This window comes from Corvus cornix, chromosome 10 (assembly GCF_000738735.6).
Source record: "Corvus cornix cornix isolate S_Up_H32 chromosome 10, ASM73873v5, whole genome shotgun sequence".
In the NCBI taxonomy this organism is placed as follows: domain Eukaryota; kingdom Metazoa; phylum Chordata; class Aves; order Passeriformes; family Corvidae; genus Corvus; species Corvus cornix.
The window spans coordinates 19,481,764-19,502,253 of record NC_046340.1 but is presented as its reverse complement, the minus strand read 5'-3'; the positions used below and the strand labels follow the sequence as shown (position 1 = coordinate 19,502,253).

At 46.5% G+C, this 20,490-nt stretch overlaps 1 protein-coding gene across 2 annotated transcripts in view; it reads left to right on the top strand.

The window, feature by feature from the left end:
- Positions 1–20,490, top strand: part of ARIH1 (ariadne RBR E3 ubiquitin protein ligase 1) — a 49,727-nt gene that overhangs the window by 26,583 nt on the left and 2,654 nt on the right. Inside the window, exons 3-13 of one of the 2 annotated variants that reach the window (XM_039557521.1) lie at positions 1,238–1,382; positions 5,409–5,501; positions 5,858–5,913; positions 8,861–8,927; positions 9,616–9,722; positions 10,217–10,259; positions 11,337–11,408; positions 17,934–18,064; positions 18,163–18,220; positions 18,962–19,234; positions 19,683–19,795. In XM_039557521.1, coding sequence (XP_039413455.1) covers positions 1,238–1,382; positions 5,409–5,501; positions 5,858–5,913; positions 8,861–8,927; positions 9,616–9,722; positions 10,217–10,259; positions 11,337–11,408; positions 17,934–18,064; positions 18,163–18,220; positions 18,962–19,234; positions 19,683–19,795 — 1,158 coding nt within the window. The remainder of the gene's footprint in view (positions 1–1,237; positions 1,383–5,408; positions 5,502–5,857; positions 5,914–8,860; positions 8,928–9,615; positions 9,723–10,216; positions 10,260–11,336; positions 11,409–17,933; positions 18,065–18,162; positions 18,221–18,961; positions 19,235–19,682; positions 19,796–20,490) is intronic. The other variant, XM_039557522.1, reaches the window with a different exon arrangement.

Sequence of the window (20,490 nt, the reverse complement as noted above, 5' to 3'; positions counted from 1 at the left end):
CTGCCTCTAAGGGCAGTTGTAAGGCTGGAAAACTTCTGTGGACTTAATATTTATCCATGATTCTTAATAAACAAGTACTGCCTATAATAGGACTGCACTGAATTCACTTGCTAAGATTATCTAAAGATATAATTTTATATATTTAAATATAGCATAAAAATTTCTAAATATAATCCTCTAAGCAAACAAAAGAACTTGGTTGAGTTAAATCCTGAGCTAATGTTGAAGAACAGTGGCAAAGCCTCGTGGATGCTGTGATGCCAGAATTCACCACTTCCTTCCAGATTCAGTGTTTTGAAATTTAAGATCTAAAATATGTGAACTACACTGAGAAACATATGAAACAGCAGGAAAATGGATATTTTTAAAATTATAAATCAAGCCTTGTTGGTAGGTAGAGCTGTAAGGGAGTGGGGGAACAACTTAGTGGGTTTGGCTGGGGGATGTGTGCAGGTGATGGGGCTGGTTAATTGTCTGGTTTAATTAGTTCTTTGCAGCTGCTGCAGGCTGGAGAGAGGTGTGTGAAGGATTCTGGGAAGAGGTTGAGCTTCCTGATAATGATTCTCTCCACTTTGGTCCTCCTCTCCAAGGAAGAGCTTTTTATAAGCCTTGAAAGCAAACCAGTATTGTTTTCCTTAAGGGAATAGGAAATAGAAAGGAAGTGATCTTTTTTCTCCCCCCAAGCAATTTTGCATCCTCCTTTCCAATAGGTACCTAATCTTTGGAAGCATTGTAAACCTGGAACTGTATTTTTTAGGAGGTTGTTAAATTACCTCAGGTTGGCTGAAGAGAAAAGCTGCTCGAATGGCTACTGATCAGAATAGTAGGAAAAATGGAAGGCTTCAATTGAAAAGAATTGAGCTTGGAGGCATCAAACCTGTGCTTTAGGAAGGTGTTCCAATGCCTGGACTGTGAACTCAGGTGTTCATGCTCCAGTTTCCCATCCTGGAATTCTAATGCAAAGCAATCACTGGGGAGAATCATGAATTACTTGAAATGCAGCTGAAGAATTGAAGATACCTGAATTTCAGGAGTGTAATTCAAGTGAGAGTCTCTGAAATTATGTAGTTGTCTAATATCCACCTCTGTGTTGTGTTAGGGAAGAGTTTGTTGGAAGTAGTGTGTGTGTGTGTGAGTTTTGAAATATTGAAAGCATCTTTGTACACTTAGCTGCCAAGTAGAATGGAAGAATGATTTAGTAGGTGGTTAAATTTTCATTCTTTCCTGTGTTGTGCAGGTACTTCGATGGCAACTTGGAGAAGCTCTTTGCTGAGTGTCACGTAATTAATCCAAGTAAAAAGTCTCGAACGCGCCAGATGAACACCAGGTCATCAGCCCAGGACATGTCCTGTCAGATCTGCTATCTGAACTACCCAAACTCGGTGAGTACCCGGTGGCCTCGGTGCTACCTGACCATCAACTCCCCAGATTTCCTACCTGAAACTTCACATTTTCCTGCAAAACACCTCTGAGAGTGCTGGGGCCTGGGCAGCGGTGTAGTAAAGTTCAGGAAGAAGCAAGCAGGTGATGTTTGCAAAGGTCAGATACCAACTGAGATGTACAGATAAATGATATGTGAAATTAAAAATCTGTGAAAAGCACGATGGGCAAAGGCATATTTTCGGAAATAAAAAGGCAAGGCAGGAAACGGCTTTTAAAAGCAGTAAATAATGTTACAAAGTAGTCAAACTAGGAAGTCTGGAATAAAAGTGAGTAGAAGTAAAGTGTGGATATCTTTGGATCTTTATCATGTTTGGACAATACCCTCTTGGTCAGACATTAGAGTGTGTTATGCAGTACTTGCTGGGGCTGTGCATCAATGTCCTGGGGGGTAGTGCTGCTTTTTTGTGACTGTTGACCAAACTGAAGCATTCCCACACACTGCTCAGAGGTCCAGGCTCTGCTGGGGCTCCCAGGGGCAGGACATACTGGTGGGAGGTCTGGGAGAAAAGGAGATGAGTGGAAAAGCTCAAACAGGAGAGTTCATCAAAAGGCAAAGTGCTGACAGTAAGGAATTCTTCCTTTATTGGAACCTGCTCTTCCTGGGGGAGCTGCCCCTCCAGAACACCCTAAAACATGTGCTGGGTCTTTCCAAGCAAAGCTACCCTGACAAAAGGCTTTGCTCTTGGCTCTGGGTGTGTTTTCAGCGAGGAAGCATGATGAGCTTTGGGCTTCAGGAGTAGCCTGGGGTGAAGTTCCCTGATTGCAGCCTCTTCCTTGCTCTGGATCTTCCTTCCCTGGAGTGGGCAGAGCTGAGCAAAGGTCGGCTTCAGTCCTCCCATTCTCAGCATTAAGGTCCCTGTTCCTCTTGAGCCAGAAACCACAAGGCTTCACATGTCTCCTCTTCAGTCTTGTGTGCCCTGACTTCCTTCTTGGAGAGGAGCTGAAAAGGCAAATTCCTGCTTTGTATGATGAGGTGCTTTGAAAGAGAAAGGCAGTATATCCTAATACACTGTTCTCTCCTTTTTAACGTAGTTGCTGTGCTGGGTGGGGGTAAAACTCACAAGTGCCAGGCCTGTCCTCTGCCTGGGGGTCCTGTGCTGCCTGGGAAGCAGAATCATAGAGTCATGGAATACCATGAGCTGGAACAGGCCCGCAAGGATCATCGAGGCCCTGCACAGGACAACCCCCAAAATCACACCACAGCATTGTCCAGAGTTTTGAAACTGGAAAGAACAGCACAAAGCACACTAATACTTCTTGATTTTGTAGCTCAAATAGCAGTGGCCCAGTTGCTAGAAGAGCAGATTTTTAGCTGGAGCAGAGAGATGTTGCAAGTGAGCAGGGCTGTCTCTGTTGTTGGTGTTCATTAAGTTAAAAGACATCAGAGGGGAACCTCTGTTTCTTTGTCCTACAAAAAAGCTGGAGCCTATAGGAAAACTAATATTTATTATTTCTTCTGTAAAAGGCTTTAGTTTCTGTGTCTAAGGTGATTGAAATCTGTTTTGAAGCTGTTTTAGTCGATGTGAATGATAAATTCTAGGATTATTTTTATGTTCAGTGCCCAACCTGAAATCTCAGCTTTGAAAATCCCCTTGCAATGATCAGCTAATTTTTTTTCCACTTGAAAGCTGGGGGGTGGGGGGTTTGCCCTGCGAGCCCCTTTCAGCCTGTGGAAAGCTAGAGAGCTTGGGAGTGTTAAGAAGTTTTCCAGTGTGCAGTTGTTGCAGGCATGTTAGTCTTGAATATTCCCTCTCTTCTGTCTACAAAGTCTCTGTAGCTCTTCAGTCACCTCCAAAGAACTGTGGTTTGAGGTTTTGGGAAGCACCTGCCAAACGAGGCATTGGAAGCTCTCACCCAGCAAGTTTGAGGACTTAAGGGAGATGTTTTACCCGCTCTGTGTCCCTGTCAAGCAGTGTCAGGTCCCAGCAGTTATTTTGGGTGACACCTTTATTGGTAAGACAGGAACTGGGAGGGTCATGGCTTTGCCTTCCTTCTCTCTTGCCTCCCACCCTCAGGTTCCTTGGAGAGTGGGCTGGGGGTGTTTTTGGGAACATCCTGCTTTGTCCAGACTGTAGATGTTGAGCACAGATGTGGTGACAGCAGAACTGTCCCCTGGGCTAACGAGCTGCCTAAGGAGTCACTGCTCCCCCCGTCCTTGGTGGTTTTATGTTGGCCTTTTTACTTGCTCCCTTGACATCTTCTGTCAGCTGAGCCAAAAATAATTGGGAACTCCCTCAAAGTAAAGAAAAGAGCCGAGAGATTCTCTGCATTCCTTGCAGCCTGGGAGGAAGTGTGGTGGTGGCTGCCTTTCTGTGGGCATTTAGCAAACCTTTTCCCTGCCTGAAATAACCAAAGCAGGTCTTACATGAAGATGTGTTCTGTGGTGGTTCCTTGTGTGTGCCTGCTGCAGGAGTATTTGGATTTGGTAAGGGATGATTCCCTTGTCTGTGCTTGCTTCCCATCACATGTGGAGAAGCCAAAATTCAGGGAAAAGTCAGTGCTGTCTTTGGGATGGTTTCGTGCTGTGGCATCCCAAAAGTTACAGATGTTAAAGTGACTTTACTCTAACTCTGCATCTCCAGGAGATGTCACTTGGCCACAGCAGCATCTGTGGAGCATCAGGTACCTTTGTTATCTGGCTCAATAAGGGTTCAGAAATTGGAAGGTGTCTTTTTTCACTCTTGGAGCCGGTGTACCTGGCACCACATAGGTGTCAGCCTCTCTCTGATCTCTTTGTTGGTTTTTTTGGGGTGGATGTCTCTATTTTTACCTGGAACCGAGTCAGATGCTCAGGTCAGAGTCACCCGTGTTGGTGCTCACAGGGTGCAGCCTGTGCTGGTGGCAGGAGTGTCAGAGCAGTGTAATCACAGCCTGCCAGCCCGGGGGAAGAGGGTGCTGACAGGCACCTTCCCTGGGCAATCCCGTGCCAGAGCATCCAGAGACAGCACAGCACAGCTGCTGCACCTCTGTGGGATGATGGCTGAGGAGGCGGTTTGGGAAGAACATTGTCCTCAAGTGGATTCTCCTTTCCTCAATTACCACCATCCTACTGTTGTTTTGGGCTGTTCCACAGAGGATTCTGGGTTCTTTCCTCTGTGGAGTTTCATAGTTTGATGGTATCTGAGGGTGGAGTTCTGGTTTTATCTCACTGGCTGAGAAGTTGGTTTGCAAAGCTGAGCCAGCAAATACTACCTCTATAGTGGTACAAGTGAAGTGTTTTAAGTACAGTTTTCCTTGGTGCTGACTCTGGGTATAAAATAGCTGTAAGTTGACCAGAGAAAAGTGCTTTAATTCCAGTCTTTCCTCAGCAGTGTTTGCTTCTCCACCCCTTGTGTAACCGCTCAGTTCCAGATGATATCTTGACAGCTCTGTGCAGATGATGCAGACAAGGATGGAGTTGTCCCTGCTGCTGTCTGTGACAGCTGATCATTATTGAATTTTATTTAGCAATTTACACCTGCCAATCAGGATCTTTAGTGTCCTCATCTGATGGGCATCTGGGTTTCAGGGGGAAGTTCCCCGAGGAGGTCTAGGACTTTTGGGCAGCACCCACATGTGCCATGGGGAAAAAATAGGAGGAATGAAGACTCTGTATCCTTATCACTGTGACCTGTTTGGTGTTGTATTTATTTGACTGATGTCCAAAGTAACATGGGAGAGAGCCGTGCTGTGCTCCATAGACACTCCTTAAACAAGGATAAATTTAAATGGGCCAGGATGGAAACACAGGCCACACCTTTTCTTGCTGCTGGGGTTGGGGATTAAAGTCTGGCTTTGGAAGAGTGACTAAGGCTGCTTTGGCAATGTTCTGTAAGGTGATGATGCAAAACGATTAGCGGTGTCTCGGGTGTGGTGTGGGGAATGAGGGATGGGATGGATGAACTGCACAGCACCAAGAAAGACGAAATTATGGAGCTAATCCAGTGATAAAATGAGGCAATGTCTCGTGTTCTTTGTCATTGCAGTACTTCACTGGCCTAGAGTGTGGACACAAGTTCTGTATGCAGTGCTGGAGTGAATATTTAACTACCAAAATAATGGAGGAAGGCATGGGACAGGTAAAATCTCAACTTACCTCATGGCTTATTTCTGGAAATTCTGTGTATTGGAGAGATGGGGGAAAGTGTCCCCTGCTGAAGTTTAAAGACATCCAAAAGAATGACAGAGAAAACCCAAACCCCAAAGGTTTGGGGGCTGCAGGCTCTGCTACAGGTGAATCTGGAGGGAATTCTGTGGAGTTGGTGCAGGTATCTGGGCTGGGGAAGGAGGAACCAGTGGCACGCCTGGGATGTGGTGGGAGAGGCAAAGCACTCCTTTGGCTGTGGATTGTAATAAAGTCTGTTGCCTTGGAATTCTTTGTGATGCAAAACCAGGATAAGCACTGTTCCTCCTATGACCTTTTTGTGTTTTTCAGACCATTTCATGCCCTGCCCATGGCTGTGATATCTTAGTGGACGACAATACAGTTATGTAAGTAATGCTCTTGGCTTTGCTCTCTCTTTCCATTGTGTTACTCATGTGCTATTCAAATCTATTCAAATGCTTATAACAAACTGCACAGAGGCTTGTAGGCAGCAGAGAAGCCTGTCCTGAACTGTTTGTTTTGATCCCACAATGTCTCTTAACTTCCTGTTTAGGTGTGACAACCCCATGTGACAGCACTGGGAGGAAAGAGTCCCTGACCAGTTTGGTCAGTGTGACACCAGGGTTTCCAAACCCTGTTTTACTGCTTTGTGCATTTTGTTTCCTTCGATTTATGTCAGAATTCAGGACTTCTACCCAGGTCAACCCACTGGTTCCCCAAGCCCTATAGCTGTGGTTAATAGGTGAGTCAGAGGACAGGAGTCCTAAGGGCTGGTTCAGGATGTGTTTTTTGCCCTCTGATAGGAAGCAGTTGACCCTCAAACAGAAGATTTGATTAAGCTGGTGTGTCAGCCTGTGTCCTTGGAGTTATTGAGTTGTCCAGCTGTAGAATGACTGTTAGTTTGTGGTGGAGCAATGAATTCCATGAGCTTCCTTCTCTGTTGTACTGGGGGAAGCTGTTGCATGAGCAATATCCTTCATAATCCTGAACTTTGTTCAAGTTCATTTTAATTCTTCTTACTAAAAAGCATCTCAATAGAGGCTTATTCTGTTACCTTATTCTTTCCTTCCTGAAGCCTGACTCACTCATTGATATTAATTTGCTGGTTTTTATTATCAGTTGCTTTCAGAGTAGTGATTTCCCCAATTTTGGCTCTCCGTTACTCATGGAGTGTAGGCTGGATGGAAGTGGAAGTAGCTGAAGTGCTTTCCTGCCCTGTTGAGGGGTGGTTTGTAGAGGCCAGTGGGTGGAAACTGAGCTGAAGTTGGCATATCTTGAGTATCCTGATTGAGATTTTTGTTTACCAGAGGTTGAACTTCAATTTGTGGAGTCGAATGCTCTCAGCAGGACTTTTTTGAGTGTTTTCTTGATTGCAACAGTTGGAATGAGCTGTTCAAACGGTGCATGTGAAATTGAGTAGCTGAAACCATTGGAGGCTGCAGTGGCAGCAGCAGCAAGGAAAGGATGGAAGAAAAGGAGGGCAGTGCTGTGGGATCCCCGTTGGCTGGAGAGGGCAGGGACGAGGCCTGGGATAGGGCAGTGGCAGCTGGGTGCTAAAGCAAACAGGTCCCCTTTGTCTGAGTAAAACTAGAAACTGTTTCTAGAGGTAAAAATCCACCTTTCCCTGTTCTTACCTGCATTTCTGTGGGAAGGAAGGTGCATTTTTTGAAAAACTTTCTTTTAAAATAAGCCAGAATGGACAACTGTGGCAATCTTAGAATATGTCAATATATATGACAAAAATGTAAATGATCTCAACTGGAACCTGCACCCACTTCTGTGTCCTTAGTTACTACTTTTTAGGTCTTTTCCTGTTTATAGAGTCTCCAGCTCTCAGTTTCCAAGTGATATGAACACAAAATTAATATGATTTATGGGCTCTGAGCATGGGTTTCATCTCTTAATTTGTCTAGTTTCATTTATGATTTGCCAAAAGACAATAATATTCAAAGCTAAATTCTTGAAGGTCTCGACCTGGTGATGTTGATCGGGGCAATCAAAGCATTTTGATAAGCAAAAAACCAGTGGATTATGTGCTCGGGTTAGTCATGGCATGACTATTAATTTAAATTCCAGTACCTGATACATTGTTATACTTCAGTACATTTCCAAAGTGATAATTAGTATGTCTTGAAGCCCAAGTATGGGGTAAAAAAAAGAAATTTATAATTCATACTAAATTCAGATTGTTTTCTCATACCTCAGTAAGTTTGACTCCAGAATTGCAGGAGAGATGCTTTGTCAGCTGATTTGTTTTATTTTAGCCTTGGGAATTGAGCTGCCACGTGCTGTGATTTATGTAATAACCAGCATGTGCTTGAGTGAGGAGCTCCCCAGCTGCCCAGGGCTGGGATTTGTGCTCATCCCATGGGCACACGCCGCTCCTCAGGGAGTGTTGTAAGGATAACATGCAGGAGTACACTTAGTTTTGGCTACAGCTGGAAAGGAAAATCCATTAATTCCAATATTTATCCATGATATGGCCTGTATAAAGCTGTATTCCACAGAAAGATTTAAACCAGGAATGCTACACAGGGTGTGTTAGTCCAGCTTTATATTTAGATATATTGGGAAGACACTTCAGTGTATATAACTTCAGTTATAGCTAAAAGACATTTTTGGAAGTGCTCAGCAATCCATAGTTAAGTTACTTTGGGTGTATTTTGGCTGGACAGTCTGCAAATGCCAGCTGGGATGGTGTGCCCAGGAGAAGAGTGGTCACCATGCTTGTCAAGGGTTCCCATCAGTCAGTTTTCCTCTGCTCTCCCAGTTCCAAGCAGACTGGAATTAATTGAAAGTCCATGTTGTGTACACCCCTAGTGATGTTGAATTCAAATCAACTTTGTTTTTATGGTAAATAGATTATAACACCTTTAAGCTGAAGCTGTAGCAATCCACTGGAACCCAGCTAACATTAGGCTTCCCAGAGTTATTAACCACACAAGGGTTGTTCTGGAGCTTTTTAAAGGGATTTGCCACACAATGTGCGTGTTTTATGTAAATGAACTGATTAAATTACTTGCTTTGTTTCTTGGGCTCTTCAGGAAAGTGTTTTAAAATAAAAATCCTCACACCAAGAGGTTCAGTTCTCTTGAACTGTGTGAGCTTTCTGTTTCTGAAGCTAATATATTTATATGTGTATTTATATATTGAATACAATGAATGTAGTTTTCATAATAATAAATGGTCTAACAAATAAATAGCAAACAGGTGAGTACAAAAAGTATCTGCAAGTGCAGAAGGACGAATCAAACCTATTTGTCCTAACTTGTGGCTGGGTATGGGATAAACGAGATTTCTGCTACAATTTTTCTGTTTCTTCCCTTCCCACAGGCGTCTGATCACAGATTCCAAGGTTAAATTAAAGTACCAGCATTTAATAACCAATAGTTTTGTAGAGGTGAGTTTTTATTAGAAATTTTTAATTGTTTGTAGGTTGTTTTTGTCTCACACACGTACCCAGCCAGATACTGGAGGCTTGTTTAGAACTGCAGAGCAGGGTTTCTTTGCATAGTCTCTAATCAAGTGTGAATGCAGGGGTTGTTTTATAGTCCTTTGCCTTACAGAGACAGTTGTAGGAAAATATTAGAAAAACTTCAGGACAAAAGACCTAAAGAGAATGCAAGAGCTGTTGTTTATTATCTGAGAAGCAGAATTACACAGTTATAACAGTTATATAATAGTTATTTATAACTCTTGAATGTTACCTGAGGTACTTCAGATTGGAAAGCAGGAAATGCTGTGAACAACACCACTCATTAAACATTTTGCAAGTTGAAGTAAAACTGCAAAAATACTTTAGCAAAATACTGATAGTTTTGTAGCCTCAAAATAAACTTGGAGAAAGGTGCTTTGCAAGATGTTTGCACTGTCCCAGTTTCCCAGTTGTGTGGGTTCGGCTGTCCTGTAGAGCCCATGGAGGAAGTTGTTATGGGATCAAGCTTTCAATCCTTGCCAGAAGTGATGGGTGCAGTGGGTTTGGTTTTAATTTCTTAGCTGTTTGCAGCCACGGCAAAGGGATGCAGGGCAGGAGCTGTCCTTGAGCACCTCCTTCCTGTGTGATGTGGGGTGTGTGCTTTGTTTCGCAGTGTAATCGACTGTTAAAGTGGTGTCCTGCCCCCGACTGCCACCACGTCGTTAAAGTCCAATACCCGGATGCTAAACCCGTGCGCTGCAAATGTGGCCGTCAGTTCTGGTAAGAGCCACCAGGGAAAGCTGCTGGTACTGCGTTGTGTGCACTGCCCTGAAGTGTTGTGTGTGTTCATGGAGTCCCACACTGCTCTGCCTTGGGAGGCACCTTAAAGGCGATCGAGTTCCACCCTCTGCCATGGGCAGGGACACCTTCCACTATCCCAGGCTGCTCCAAGCCCCATCCAGCCTGGCCTTGGACACTGCCAGGGATCCAGGGGTGACTTCTCTAGAAACCGGTTTCAGTGTCTCACAACCCTCACAGTAAAGAATTTCTCCCTAATAATCCCATCTAACCCTGCCCTCTGACAGTGGGAAGCCATTTCCCCTTGTTCTGCCACTGTTTTGAAGTGGCCCTTGAGGGATTTCAGGATTGAAGAGAGGTGTGTTGAGTTTCCTTAGGCCTGGCTTTGAACAGCCCAGAAGAAAACCTCCCCTATTTTAATTACAAGTACAATCATCTGCCCTGTTTGCTTATTTCCCCTTTTCTTTCCCTTACAGCTTTAACTGCGGTGAAAACTGGCATGATCCTGTTAAATGCAAGGTGAGCACGTCAAGGTTCTTTCCCAAATCTGTGTTTTGAAAAAGTTTTAAGTCAATTTATGTGCAAGACTTAGCACTGAAGCCCAAGTTTTTGTGGCTGTCCATAGAATCATAGACTATCCTGAGCTGGAAGGGGCCCCCAGGGATCACTGAGCCCAGCTGTTGTTCCCACCAGAGAGCAGAGTAGCTCATCTGTTTAAATCACAGCGTGAGAACCTGCAGTGAAATCCTACTGGGTGCCTTTACTGGCTGCCTCACAGTTGGACCTTGTGAGGGAACAGTGCCTCATCCAGGTGGGAATTGTCTGGAAGAGGAGGTTGTGAGACCTGCGACCTCCTGCAGAGGAGTGAAGGTGCTTTTTGGACAAGGAGCATTCCTGTATGAGGTGTCCCTGTAGGTGTTTTTGGTGCTTTGTCTGGCGTGATCCATTGTACTGAAGGAACCAATTTGGTTTTGCTGGTTTGGGTTTGAAGGGACACTAAAGATTATCTAGTCCCACACCATGCCATGGGCAGGGATACCTTCCACTAGCCCAGGTTGCTCCAAGCCCCATCCTTGAACACTTCCAGGGATGGGGCATGCACAGCTTCTCTGGGCAACCTGTGCCAGGGCCTCACCACCCTCCCAGGATTTCCTTCCCAATATCCCATTTAACCCTGCCCTCTGGTAGTGGGAAGCCATTCCCCCTTGTCCTGTCACTCCAGGCCCTTGTGAACAGTCTCTCTCCATCTTTCTTGTAGGCTCCTTTCAGGTACTGGAAGGCCACAGTTAGTTACCCCAAAGCCAAAATGTCCTTTTTATTTAAGGGTCCAACATGAAGTTTGTCTTGATTGAGCTTAAGAGCTGCAAACTCGTTGCAGGAGTGTTTGTGCTGGGTGCTTGTGCTTGCTGGATCAGAATGGAGCTGCAGGAATTGTCTGCCACTAGATTGTGGCTGTTTGCACAGTTTTCCAGCACCAACACCCCACTATTCCCATGTGGTTGGGTGTACCTTTCCTTAATGTGAGCAGGGGTCTTGGGAACATTTGTAGTTCCTCCAGTTACATTTAACGCTCTTCTTCAATCATTTTTCTGACAGTGGTTAAAGAAATGGATTAAGAAGTGTGATGATGACAGTGAAACCTCCAATTGGATTGCAGCCAACACAAAGGTGAGAGGTTTTTCATATTTTATATAGAGATTTTATATAGATTTGTCAGGTGAAAAGGACATCAATCTACTTCCTTGCATTAGGATCGTTTTTTCTGTTCCATGTTAAGAGCAAGCCTTAAAATCCACAGTACACTGAAGTGCTTTTGTTTGAAGAGCAAACAGGTGTTAATGCCTGGAATAAGGTGAGTTTCTTCAAGTTCAGTGAAGGAAAGTGCTTGGAAAAAACCAGTTAATTGGAGACCCAAAGGAAGCTCAAGATTTAAGTCTTTGGGCTCCTGTCTGGCACCGGTGGCTTCCCTGAGCAAATCCATGTCCCATTCCATGTGTGGAACATGTTACCACCACCAATGGCTCCGTTTGGCTGGGATCATTTACATCTGCCTTCAAATCCGTGGGACTGGCCTCCAGAGGAGCCTTCATTTCCGCTGGGCAGCATTCCAGGTGGAGACTGGCAGAACAGCTGTTTGGGATTTCATTATGTTAAGGTCTCCTTCTACTTAGCCCAACTTCGCCTGAAACTTTAGCATTTGATCACTTTGGGACAAATTAAAACGAAGGTTGTCATGGTGGCAAGGACACAAAAGCAGCAGATCCCGTGGGGGGTGAGGAGCAGGCCTGGGGCTCCCAGCTGAAGGAGGAAGGTGGGGAGGGAGTGAGGAAATGGCTGCTTTGATTTCTTGGTTCTGTTATGTAAGTGGTTAATGGCATTGTTTGCAGCAGCCTCGCTGCTTTCCGGGGCTGGCTGCCTGGTTTTCATCGAGCTGGAATGTTGTGTTATGGTGGCAGAGAAACACCCACTGTGCAGCTCAGATCAGGCTGGAGTGGGGCCTTGGGGCCCTGCTTGGAGCTCACGGTGTCACCAAAGGGGCTTTGGCTTTGTCTCAGTGTGTTCCAACGTGGCTCGGGGACTGAACTAGGTTTGTTTGGAGTTTGCTGGCTCTTCAGGGACTGCTCCTATTAAACCTGAGGAAGAGCACCCAATAGCTTGGAAAAGGCAGAGTGTAACACTGCTAGCCTTGGGTCTCACATATTTGGGACACTGGAACAGCCACAGCCCTGTTTTGCCGGTTAAAGCCCTCAGGAGGCTGATCTTGGGGTTCCCCATCTTGTACCTCCCCCTGCCTTGGGAATAAGATGATTTTTGGGGGTGGGGAGCACCCATCTGGAGGGTGGCATCTGCCACCGGCCCTGCATCTCCGTTGGTACCTGTGGTCTGGTGGGAGCAGCAGAGCTGTCCTTGGACATCACTGTCTAAGCTACTTCCTCTAATACTGTCCCAGACACTCCTACAGGGGAATACTTAGGAGCCCAGGCTGCAACAGGGAGAATAATTGCCACCAGGGTAATCACTCCAGACATTTGAGCAAGCCAACTGTCCTGGAGTCTTGTGGCATCCATATCCATTCAATTAGCTGAAGGACAATATGGCATTCTTCTCTCAGAGCTGACGCTGGCTTCAATTGAGGGGAAAGTTGGGAGGGAGAGGAACCCACCCTCATGCTGATCTCTGCCTTGGGGAAGGTGGGAACCTCCAGCTTTGGCTGCTGGGATGTGTGTCCTGGGAGCTTGGCAGCCTCTGGAGAGCCTGGTCAGCCTGGGATCGTGGGGCTGCAGCCACCTCCCTCGTGCCCCAGTTCCCTGCTGGTCCCTGACCAGAGGCATGGAGAAACCCAAGTGCTGTCTGGATGTGGGGCTGTAGCAATGGACTGGGATGGGAATTGTGCAGTTGGAGTGTGTATCCATCCCTCCTTTCTCTCTCTACGGTTCCTAGCAGGAAAGCAGGGCAGCTGTGTTTGGTGAGGCACAACTTGTGCCTGCACTGTTGGCTTCACAGCCTAAATTCTGTGTTGAATTTCATTTTGAAGAACCTAGAAAGGAATCGGGTACCATGAGATGCAAAAATCCCCATTTTCAGTGGGAACAGCTCTCCAAGGAATTCATTTGTGCCTGCGGGCTCTGTTGCTGTTTCTGGCTTTTGGAAAGCACTTTCTGGAGCCATCCAGGCGTGAGTCCTGTCCCATGTGGGCTCCTCTCAGGGAAGGAGACTTCCTGTCATACCAAGATGAAGGTGTAAGAGCAAAATACCAATCCTCTGGAATGTGGGCTTGAAATCTGGATAATCCTTTGCAATGGGAGAATGTGAGATACATTTGTTCCGGCTTGTCCTGGGAGATGGAATTGGAAAGGAAAATTAGGCAATTGTGTGAGAGAATAAAAAAAGTGAAACCCAGCTGAATTGGGTTCTGTTCCCAAACTGGAATGATGCGATGCATTTTTTGATGAATTATGTAGAGTGGTCTGAATGAAAACCGAGGAGATTCGAGTAGTGAGTTCTGTGGTTTCTGATATGATTTTTTTATTTTTTGCATTCATTTACTTGCACTTGGGCGACCTAAATTCCTTCTACAAAAGATACAGCCATTGCAGCAGAGTGTGCTGGAGTAGATGGCTTTTTTCTTAAAATGAGCTACTTTCACATGAGTTCTGCTTAACTAGATTAATTTAAAGTTGAGATAAGGCAATACAAGTTCTTTATCAAGCCTGTAGTCCTCAGTCTTCTTGAGGAACGGGGTTGAATAGTCCAAGGATTTGCATATTTCTTCCTTTTTCAGTTTGCTTGACGAACTTGGTGCTTCAGTAGTTCCTTTCTTGAGTTAAACTAGGCAGGTTTCAGGTATTTGGGAATAAAGAAACCACTGCGATCCATTGCTTTTGTTACGTGGACATTCAAAGGAACGAAAAAAGAGAAAAACTTGGATTTGTGCATTTATTTTGGGCTCTTAAGGTGTACCAAGACTATCTGAAAGTGGTCTAAAAGGAGGAGGGGAAACCTGTTTGGAACCTGAGTGTCAGCGATGTTAATGTCTGCCTCCTGGAATACCAAAGGGAGAGGAACAAAGGCGGTCATGGTGCCGGCCTTGGCTCAAGGCACTGCTTTTTACTGTGGGACTGAAATTGGTCTTAATGAAAGTTGTTCATCTGATACTAAAAACACCCCAGCCTTGCTTCTTCTGGCTCCTGGCACATCCCCATCCTTCCCTCCCAGACCAGACAGAGCTTGAAGGGCTGATGGATAAACCAGGCACATTTTCTTCTCCAGAAAAACATTGGCTGTTTTTCTCCCCTGCACGAGATAAAATGGCATGAGCACACATCTCTCCCTTTTCAGGTCACTTTTTAATGGCTGAACAAGTGCTCCCTCTGTACGTTCTGGAGATCCTGCATTTGTTCTAACACGTGGAATTTCTGGCAGGACACAGGATCCTCCTGGGCACCTGCACCAAACTGTGCTCCTTCATTTCCCACCACACCAGAGCCGTGGTCAGTGTTTTTCCAAAGGTGTCCCAAGTGTCATCTCCTTCTTTCAGATGAACTGGTGTTTAAAATATGTTTTAAAACACTTTGCTCTGTGACTGTAGGTGTTGGAACAGTGTACTGTTTTGTGCTAGCCATAATTAAGTTTTTGGGTTTTGTTGAAATTCATTAAGAAATCCCTGTGGTTTTTGAGGATCCTTCTTATAGGATGGGTTAGAGGTGAAGGCATTGCTGTGAATGTGGCTGTGGGAGGCTGATGTCCACCAGTTCCTCTGGGAGCTCTGGAAAGAGCTAATCTCTTTCGCCTGCCCTGAAATAAGAAACGTGTTTCTCTTTAGCTTCCTGTTCATAAAAGAGCAGCTGAGGTTTATGGTTCTTTATGTATGCATGGACTTGTACAACAAAATCAGGATTGTTCTCCTTTGCCAGGTTTGCCCAGGCTTTTGTTTCCAAGCCCAGCATGGAATTGTTTGGAGTGCAACAATGTTAATGAGGTCGATTCTGCGTTGTGCTGTGACTGATAACGTGCACAATAATCTGCAGGTTTAGTAACTTGATTTGCTGCCTGTTGGGTTGTTGCATAGCTGTAATTCTCAGGGAGATCTTCCTTCCCTATCCTCCTTAATCTATAAATCTCTCCCACTTGTTGTGTTGGTGACTTGAGTAGTTACTGCTTCTTTTTCTGCTGGTGTCCAGCATTTCTTTAGTATGTACTTTTCATGGCTTTAATCTTTAAAAATATTCAACTTTACACTTTTGCACAGCTTCAGGGATCTGCGCAGATACTGTGTCACCTCTTCCTTGTGCTCTGCTAGAGAGGAGCATAAAGGCTTGGAAAGGATGGCATTTCCTGTGAGAAAAGGGCTCCAATGAGATGGTAGAATCATGGAATGGTTTCGTTGGAAGGACCTTAAAGATAATCAAGTTCCACCCCTGCCATGGGCAGGGACACCTCCCACTGTCCCAGGCTGCTCCAAGCCCCGTCCAACCTGGCCTTGGACACTGCCAGGGATCCAGGGGCAGCCACAGCTGCTCTGGGCACCCTGTGCCAGGGCCTCCCCACCCTCCCAGGGAACAATTCCTTCCCAATATCCCATCTAACCCTGCCCTCTGGCACTGGGAAGCCATTCCCCCTTGTCCCAAGTTCCTCTTCAGCTCTCCTGGAGCCCCTTCAGGCACTGGAAGGGTCTTCTTGTCCTAGTTTGCATCCCAGAGCTTGAAGCCCTGAGCACTGTGGACACACTGGAGAGCTTGGTCCCACCGCAAAGACAGGAGGGCAGAATTTCCATCCTCCTGATGGAGTCTTGCTGGGGGTGAGATGGCCCCACATCCCTGTGGTGGGATGTGCCCGTGGCACCTCTCCAGCTTGGCAGGTCACCTGGGAACTGTTCTCCCTCTCTTGCAGCTGTAGGATTTTGCTCAGCAGGAGGGATCAGCGCAGCTGCGTGGATCGGCTGCATCTCCCACGGGTGATGTTGGCACCTGATGGCAGGAGATGTGTCTGGAAGAACTGCACAGCTCCACAACCTCCTCTGAAAAACCACTCTGGCTGTGTGCCCTGTGGTCACCGTGGTGTGACAGGGACAGGGCCACTGTCTGTACTTACAGGCACCCTGGCTGATGAGCAGACTGAGCAGGGATCTGCACAGTTGGGAAGGACATTGCTGGCATAAAGCTAAATTTGAGTCTTGACGTGTTGGTGCAGGTTTGGAAGAGGGAGGAGGGCTGCCTGGAAGAGGGAAATAGATGCTGCACTGAGTGCTCTGCTCGAAGGAGAGACCATTTTTGACTCCAAAGTTCACAGAACTGCACAGACTAACTGGGAACAAGCTTCCCTGGCTGAGTATCCATCCTGTGGACAGTCCTAGGGGACATCTTGGTGTTGTGCCCCTGAGGGGACCAGCACAGGAACCACTGTGCTTCACTTACTCTGTAGTACAGTTACTGAGTTTGAAGGACAAACACAGGTGACTGGGAAGAAGGCAGGTCTGGAAAATTCCTCTTCTGTGCTTGGTTGCTGCTTGATCCCATTGGTTTGATGTGCAAATTCTCCTGTCCCTGACAATACAAACTGGTAAACTCATATAAAATGCAGTAGTAGTTGGGACACTCAGAGTGGGTGTACAAGAACCTGTTGGATGTGTCCTGTGTACAAGTAGCAGTTATGGAGGGATTGTGCATGTTGGTTTCTTCCTTTGCTGAGAGTTTATTTGAATGCCAGGGTAGGAACTGCTTGCTTTGGTTAGCAAAGACATGCTCCAGACTAGGGAGGGGATTTCACACGCTTCTGACCCAAAAGCTGCAGCTGATTGTACAGGTGTGTGTATCACTGGCTTGGATATGTTTGTAATTGTCTTGTATATAAAAACTGGTTTGTGCAGAAACTCCATGAAGGCTGGTGTGGTTATGGGATGAGTTGGATGAGGAGCTGATTCAGCCTAAAAATGGCTTTGGTTTCATTTATGCAGTTTTTTTCTCTGTACTTGCTTTGTTGATTTGTTGATTTCTAAGTTCATGGAGACCATGATATTGGTGTTCTATTCCCCAGTTATTTCCCTGTGCAGAGCTGCCCTTTGAGATACTCACATTTGTCAAAAGCCTTACTCCTGAAAGGGAAACCCCGTGTGAGCTTTTATGGAAAAGTCTTCAGTGAGGTGTCACATGAAGGGAAAAAAGGGACCTGATGGGAAACGTGGAAACATCTCAGGAAGAGAAGTGTCTTTTTAGCTGACAGCAGCTTCTTTGAAGCACACTAGAGTCTTGCTGCATGTTTTCAGCTCCTTTCTGGATGGCGTGTTACAGCTGCAGGTGTCTCGGATTGGTAACAGCGTGATTCCGGCTCGGTCTCAGTCCCAGAGTGGACCAGACACTTGGTGGTGAGGAAAGCCAGATGCTTCCCAGGCTCTTACAGACCACCCCTCTGCTGGGATTTTGGGGAAGGTCATGAAGTGACTCACCCAGTGTCCCTCTGTGAGAGCAGCATAGATAAAATGTGTTACTCCTTAAATTTTTTCTATCTAACTGCTCCGGGTTTGGAAGTATTTTAAGGCCTGACTCTGAAGAGGATCTCGATGTCCAAAGGGAAGAATTAAATCATGTATTTCACTTGATGTGCTCTGTCTGACTGCCATGGGAACCCTTCCAAGTTCCCCAGGCTTTTGGGGTTCCGTGCTTGCCCTGCTAACGGTGCTCTCTGTCCTGTGGACAGGAATGCCCGAAATGCCACGTCACCATCGAGAAGGACGGGGGCTGCAACCACATGGTCTGTCGGAACCAGAACTGCAAGGCGGAGTTCTGCTGGGTGTGTCTGGGCCCCTGGGAGCCCCACGGATCTGCCTGGTGAGTTCGGGAGCGTGCCTTGCTGGAAGGCGAGGAGGTCGTGGTGCAAACGGCACGGATTTGGACTGAAATCTGTGGAATCGGTGTCCCTGTTACAGGTACAACTGTAATCGCTACAATGAGGATGATGCAAAGGCAGCAAGGGATGCACAGGAGGTGAGTCCATAACCTTTGGTGATGAGGGAGATCACCAGCCCTGTGGTGTGCTTTCTGCAAACCTACACATCCGCTCTAAAGGAATTCACGGATTTGGGCACAAATCCAAGGGACAGTTAAGTCTTTTGACTTTTAAGATAGGGATGGCTTTGCCTGGTACGTGCTACCTTTGTACATCCACAGTACACGAGTTGAACCATGCCCGTGGTGTTATTTTTTTTACAGCTGGTCTGTCAGTGTGAAGAAAGTAAGATTAATGACTGTGTATTGAGTCATCTTGGTAGTCTTGCACTATTTAGCACATGGTGCTTTTCCCCTGCTCTATAATCAACCTGAGATTGCCCTCTTAGCACAAGCACAGTAACTAGAATTCCTCATTAGCAAAAAAAACCCACCACCACCACCAAAACATCATCTTTTCACTTTTGTCATGACACTGGGAGCATTTGAATGCTGTACCTTGAGTCGAGAAGCTGAAATACAAAAGTGATGAGGCTTGAGCAGTGTGATTGTAATTGCTTCCAAGGTTGGGAGTGAGGATGTCAGAGCTGTGCTGGGAAGTGCCCGGGGCACTTCCCAGGGTTGGCGGGGCCACACTGAGCCGTCTGCCCAATGTGACAGGAGAGGAGGCTCCTTTGGAAAGGAAGCTTGTTCTCTGGGTCAGGAAGAGCCTTGTGAAGGGTTTACTTCTCTTGCAGCCATTACTTTGTTTTAACAATTTGTTCTCTTTCTCCCTAATGGGAATTAACACAGCGATCCCGAGCAGCCCTGCAGAGGTACCTGTTCTACTGCAACCGCTACATGAACCACATGCAGAGCCTGCGCTTCGAGCACAAGCTCTACGCTCAGGTGAAGCAGAAGATGGAGGAGATGCAGCAGCACAACATGTCGTGGATCGAGGTGCAGTTCCTGAAGAAAGCAGTCGACGTCCTCTGCCAGTGTCGTGCCACACTCATGTACACTTACGTCTTTGCCTTCTACCTCAAAAAGAATAATCAGTCCATTATCTTTGAGGTAGGAGAAAATGGGGTTGTCAGGAATTCAGATTGCAAAGCTGAGGAAATAAGATTTAATGCTTGGAGGCCTCTTGTCCCCACTTTTACCCAAGTTAGTCTGGTTTGATATTCTGTCATGCAAAAGTTAGAGGCTCCCTGGGCATTGTGTAGGATCGGCTGCTGGAGGAGTCACAGAATCACAAAGCTGTGGCTGCCCCTGGATCCCTGGAAGTGTTCAAGGCCATGTTGGATGGGGCTTGGAGCAACCTGGTCTAGTGGAAGGTGGCCCGTGGCAGGGTGTGGAACTGGATGAGTTTTTATGTCCCTTCCCACCCAAAATCAGTCTGGGATTCTGTGATATCTAATCCTCCTTTTGTATTTTGGTACTGATTCCAATTATGCTGAAATAAAAATCTCCCCCTTTCCTTTACCCCATCTCAAACACTTTTTTTCTTTTGTCTTTACAGAATAACCAAGCAGACTTGGAGAATGCTACAGAGGTGCTTTCTGGGTACCTGGAGCGAGATATATCCCAAGATTCGCTGCAAGACATAAAGCAGAAAGTACAGGATAAGTACAGGTTTGTGTTGGAATACTCCTTTCTCTCCAAGCTGCCCGAGTGTTGCCATTCCCTGTGTCAGGTAGTGACCTGAGCACTTGCCAAGATACGGTTTCCCCAGAGCCACATCCCTGGGAAGCTGTTTGCTCTTGGCTTTGTGCCACCCATTGTGATCAGCCAGTCCCTGGATATCCGAGAGCAGCAGCGCTGTCCCGTGCCAGCCCCGGATCCTCCTGGAGAAGCCCTCACGCAGATGCTGGCAGTGGGGTTTTGTCTCCCTGCTGGGACCAGCTCTCGGGGGAGGTGACAGCCTGCGGGCAGAGGCTCCCAGCTCTGCCTCCCATCTGCTTTGCAGAGCAGGAGCTGGAAGATCCAGCCCCGGAATGGAAAAAATCCTGTGTCCAGAAGCAATGGCTCTCAGTACACTTCTGTTCCTGCACAGAAGGAGCATGTGGGAATGGCCAGCACCAGGATGGAATCTGCAGAGCGAGGGCCAAAGAACAAGGAGTGACTTTGTTGTTCCAAGCTGCCAGCTCTGGCCTAGGATGAGCTGCCAGCAGAGAGCAATTGGCTCTTTTAATTGTCTGCTGGGTCCATTTGTGCAAAACGTGGGTGTAGAAAAGCTGTCCCTAAGGAAGAGGGAGAGAGCAGCCTGCCCAGCTGGGAAGGGGAGCAGGGGACTGGGGTCCAGGTGACACAGATGCCAGTGCTTTGTT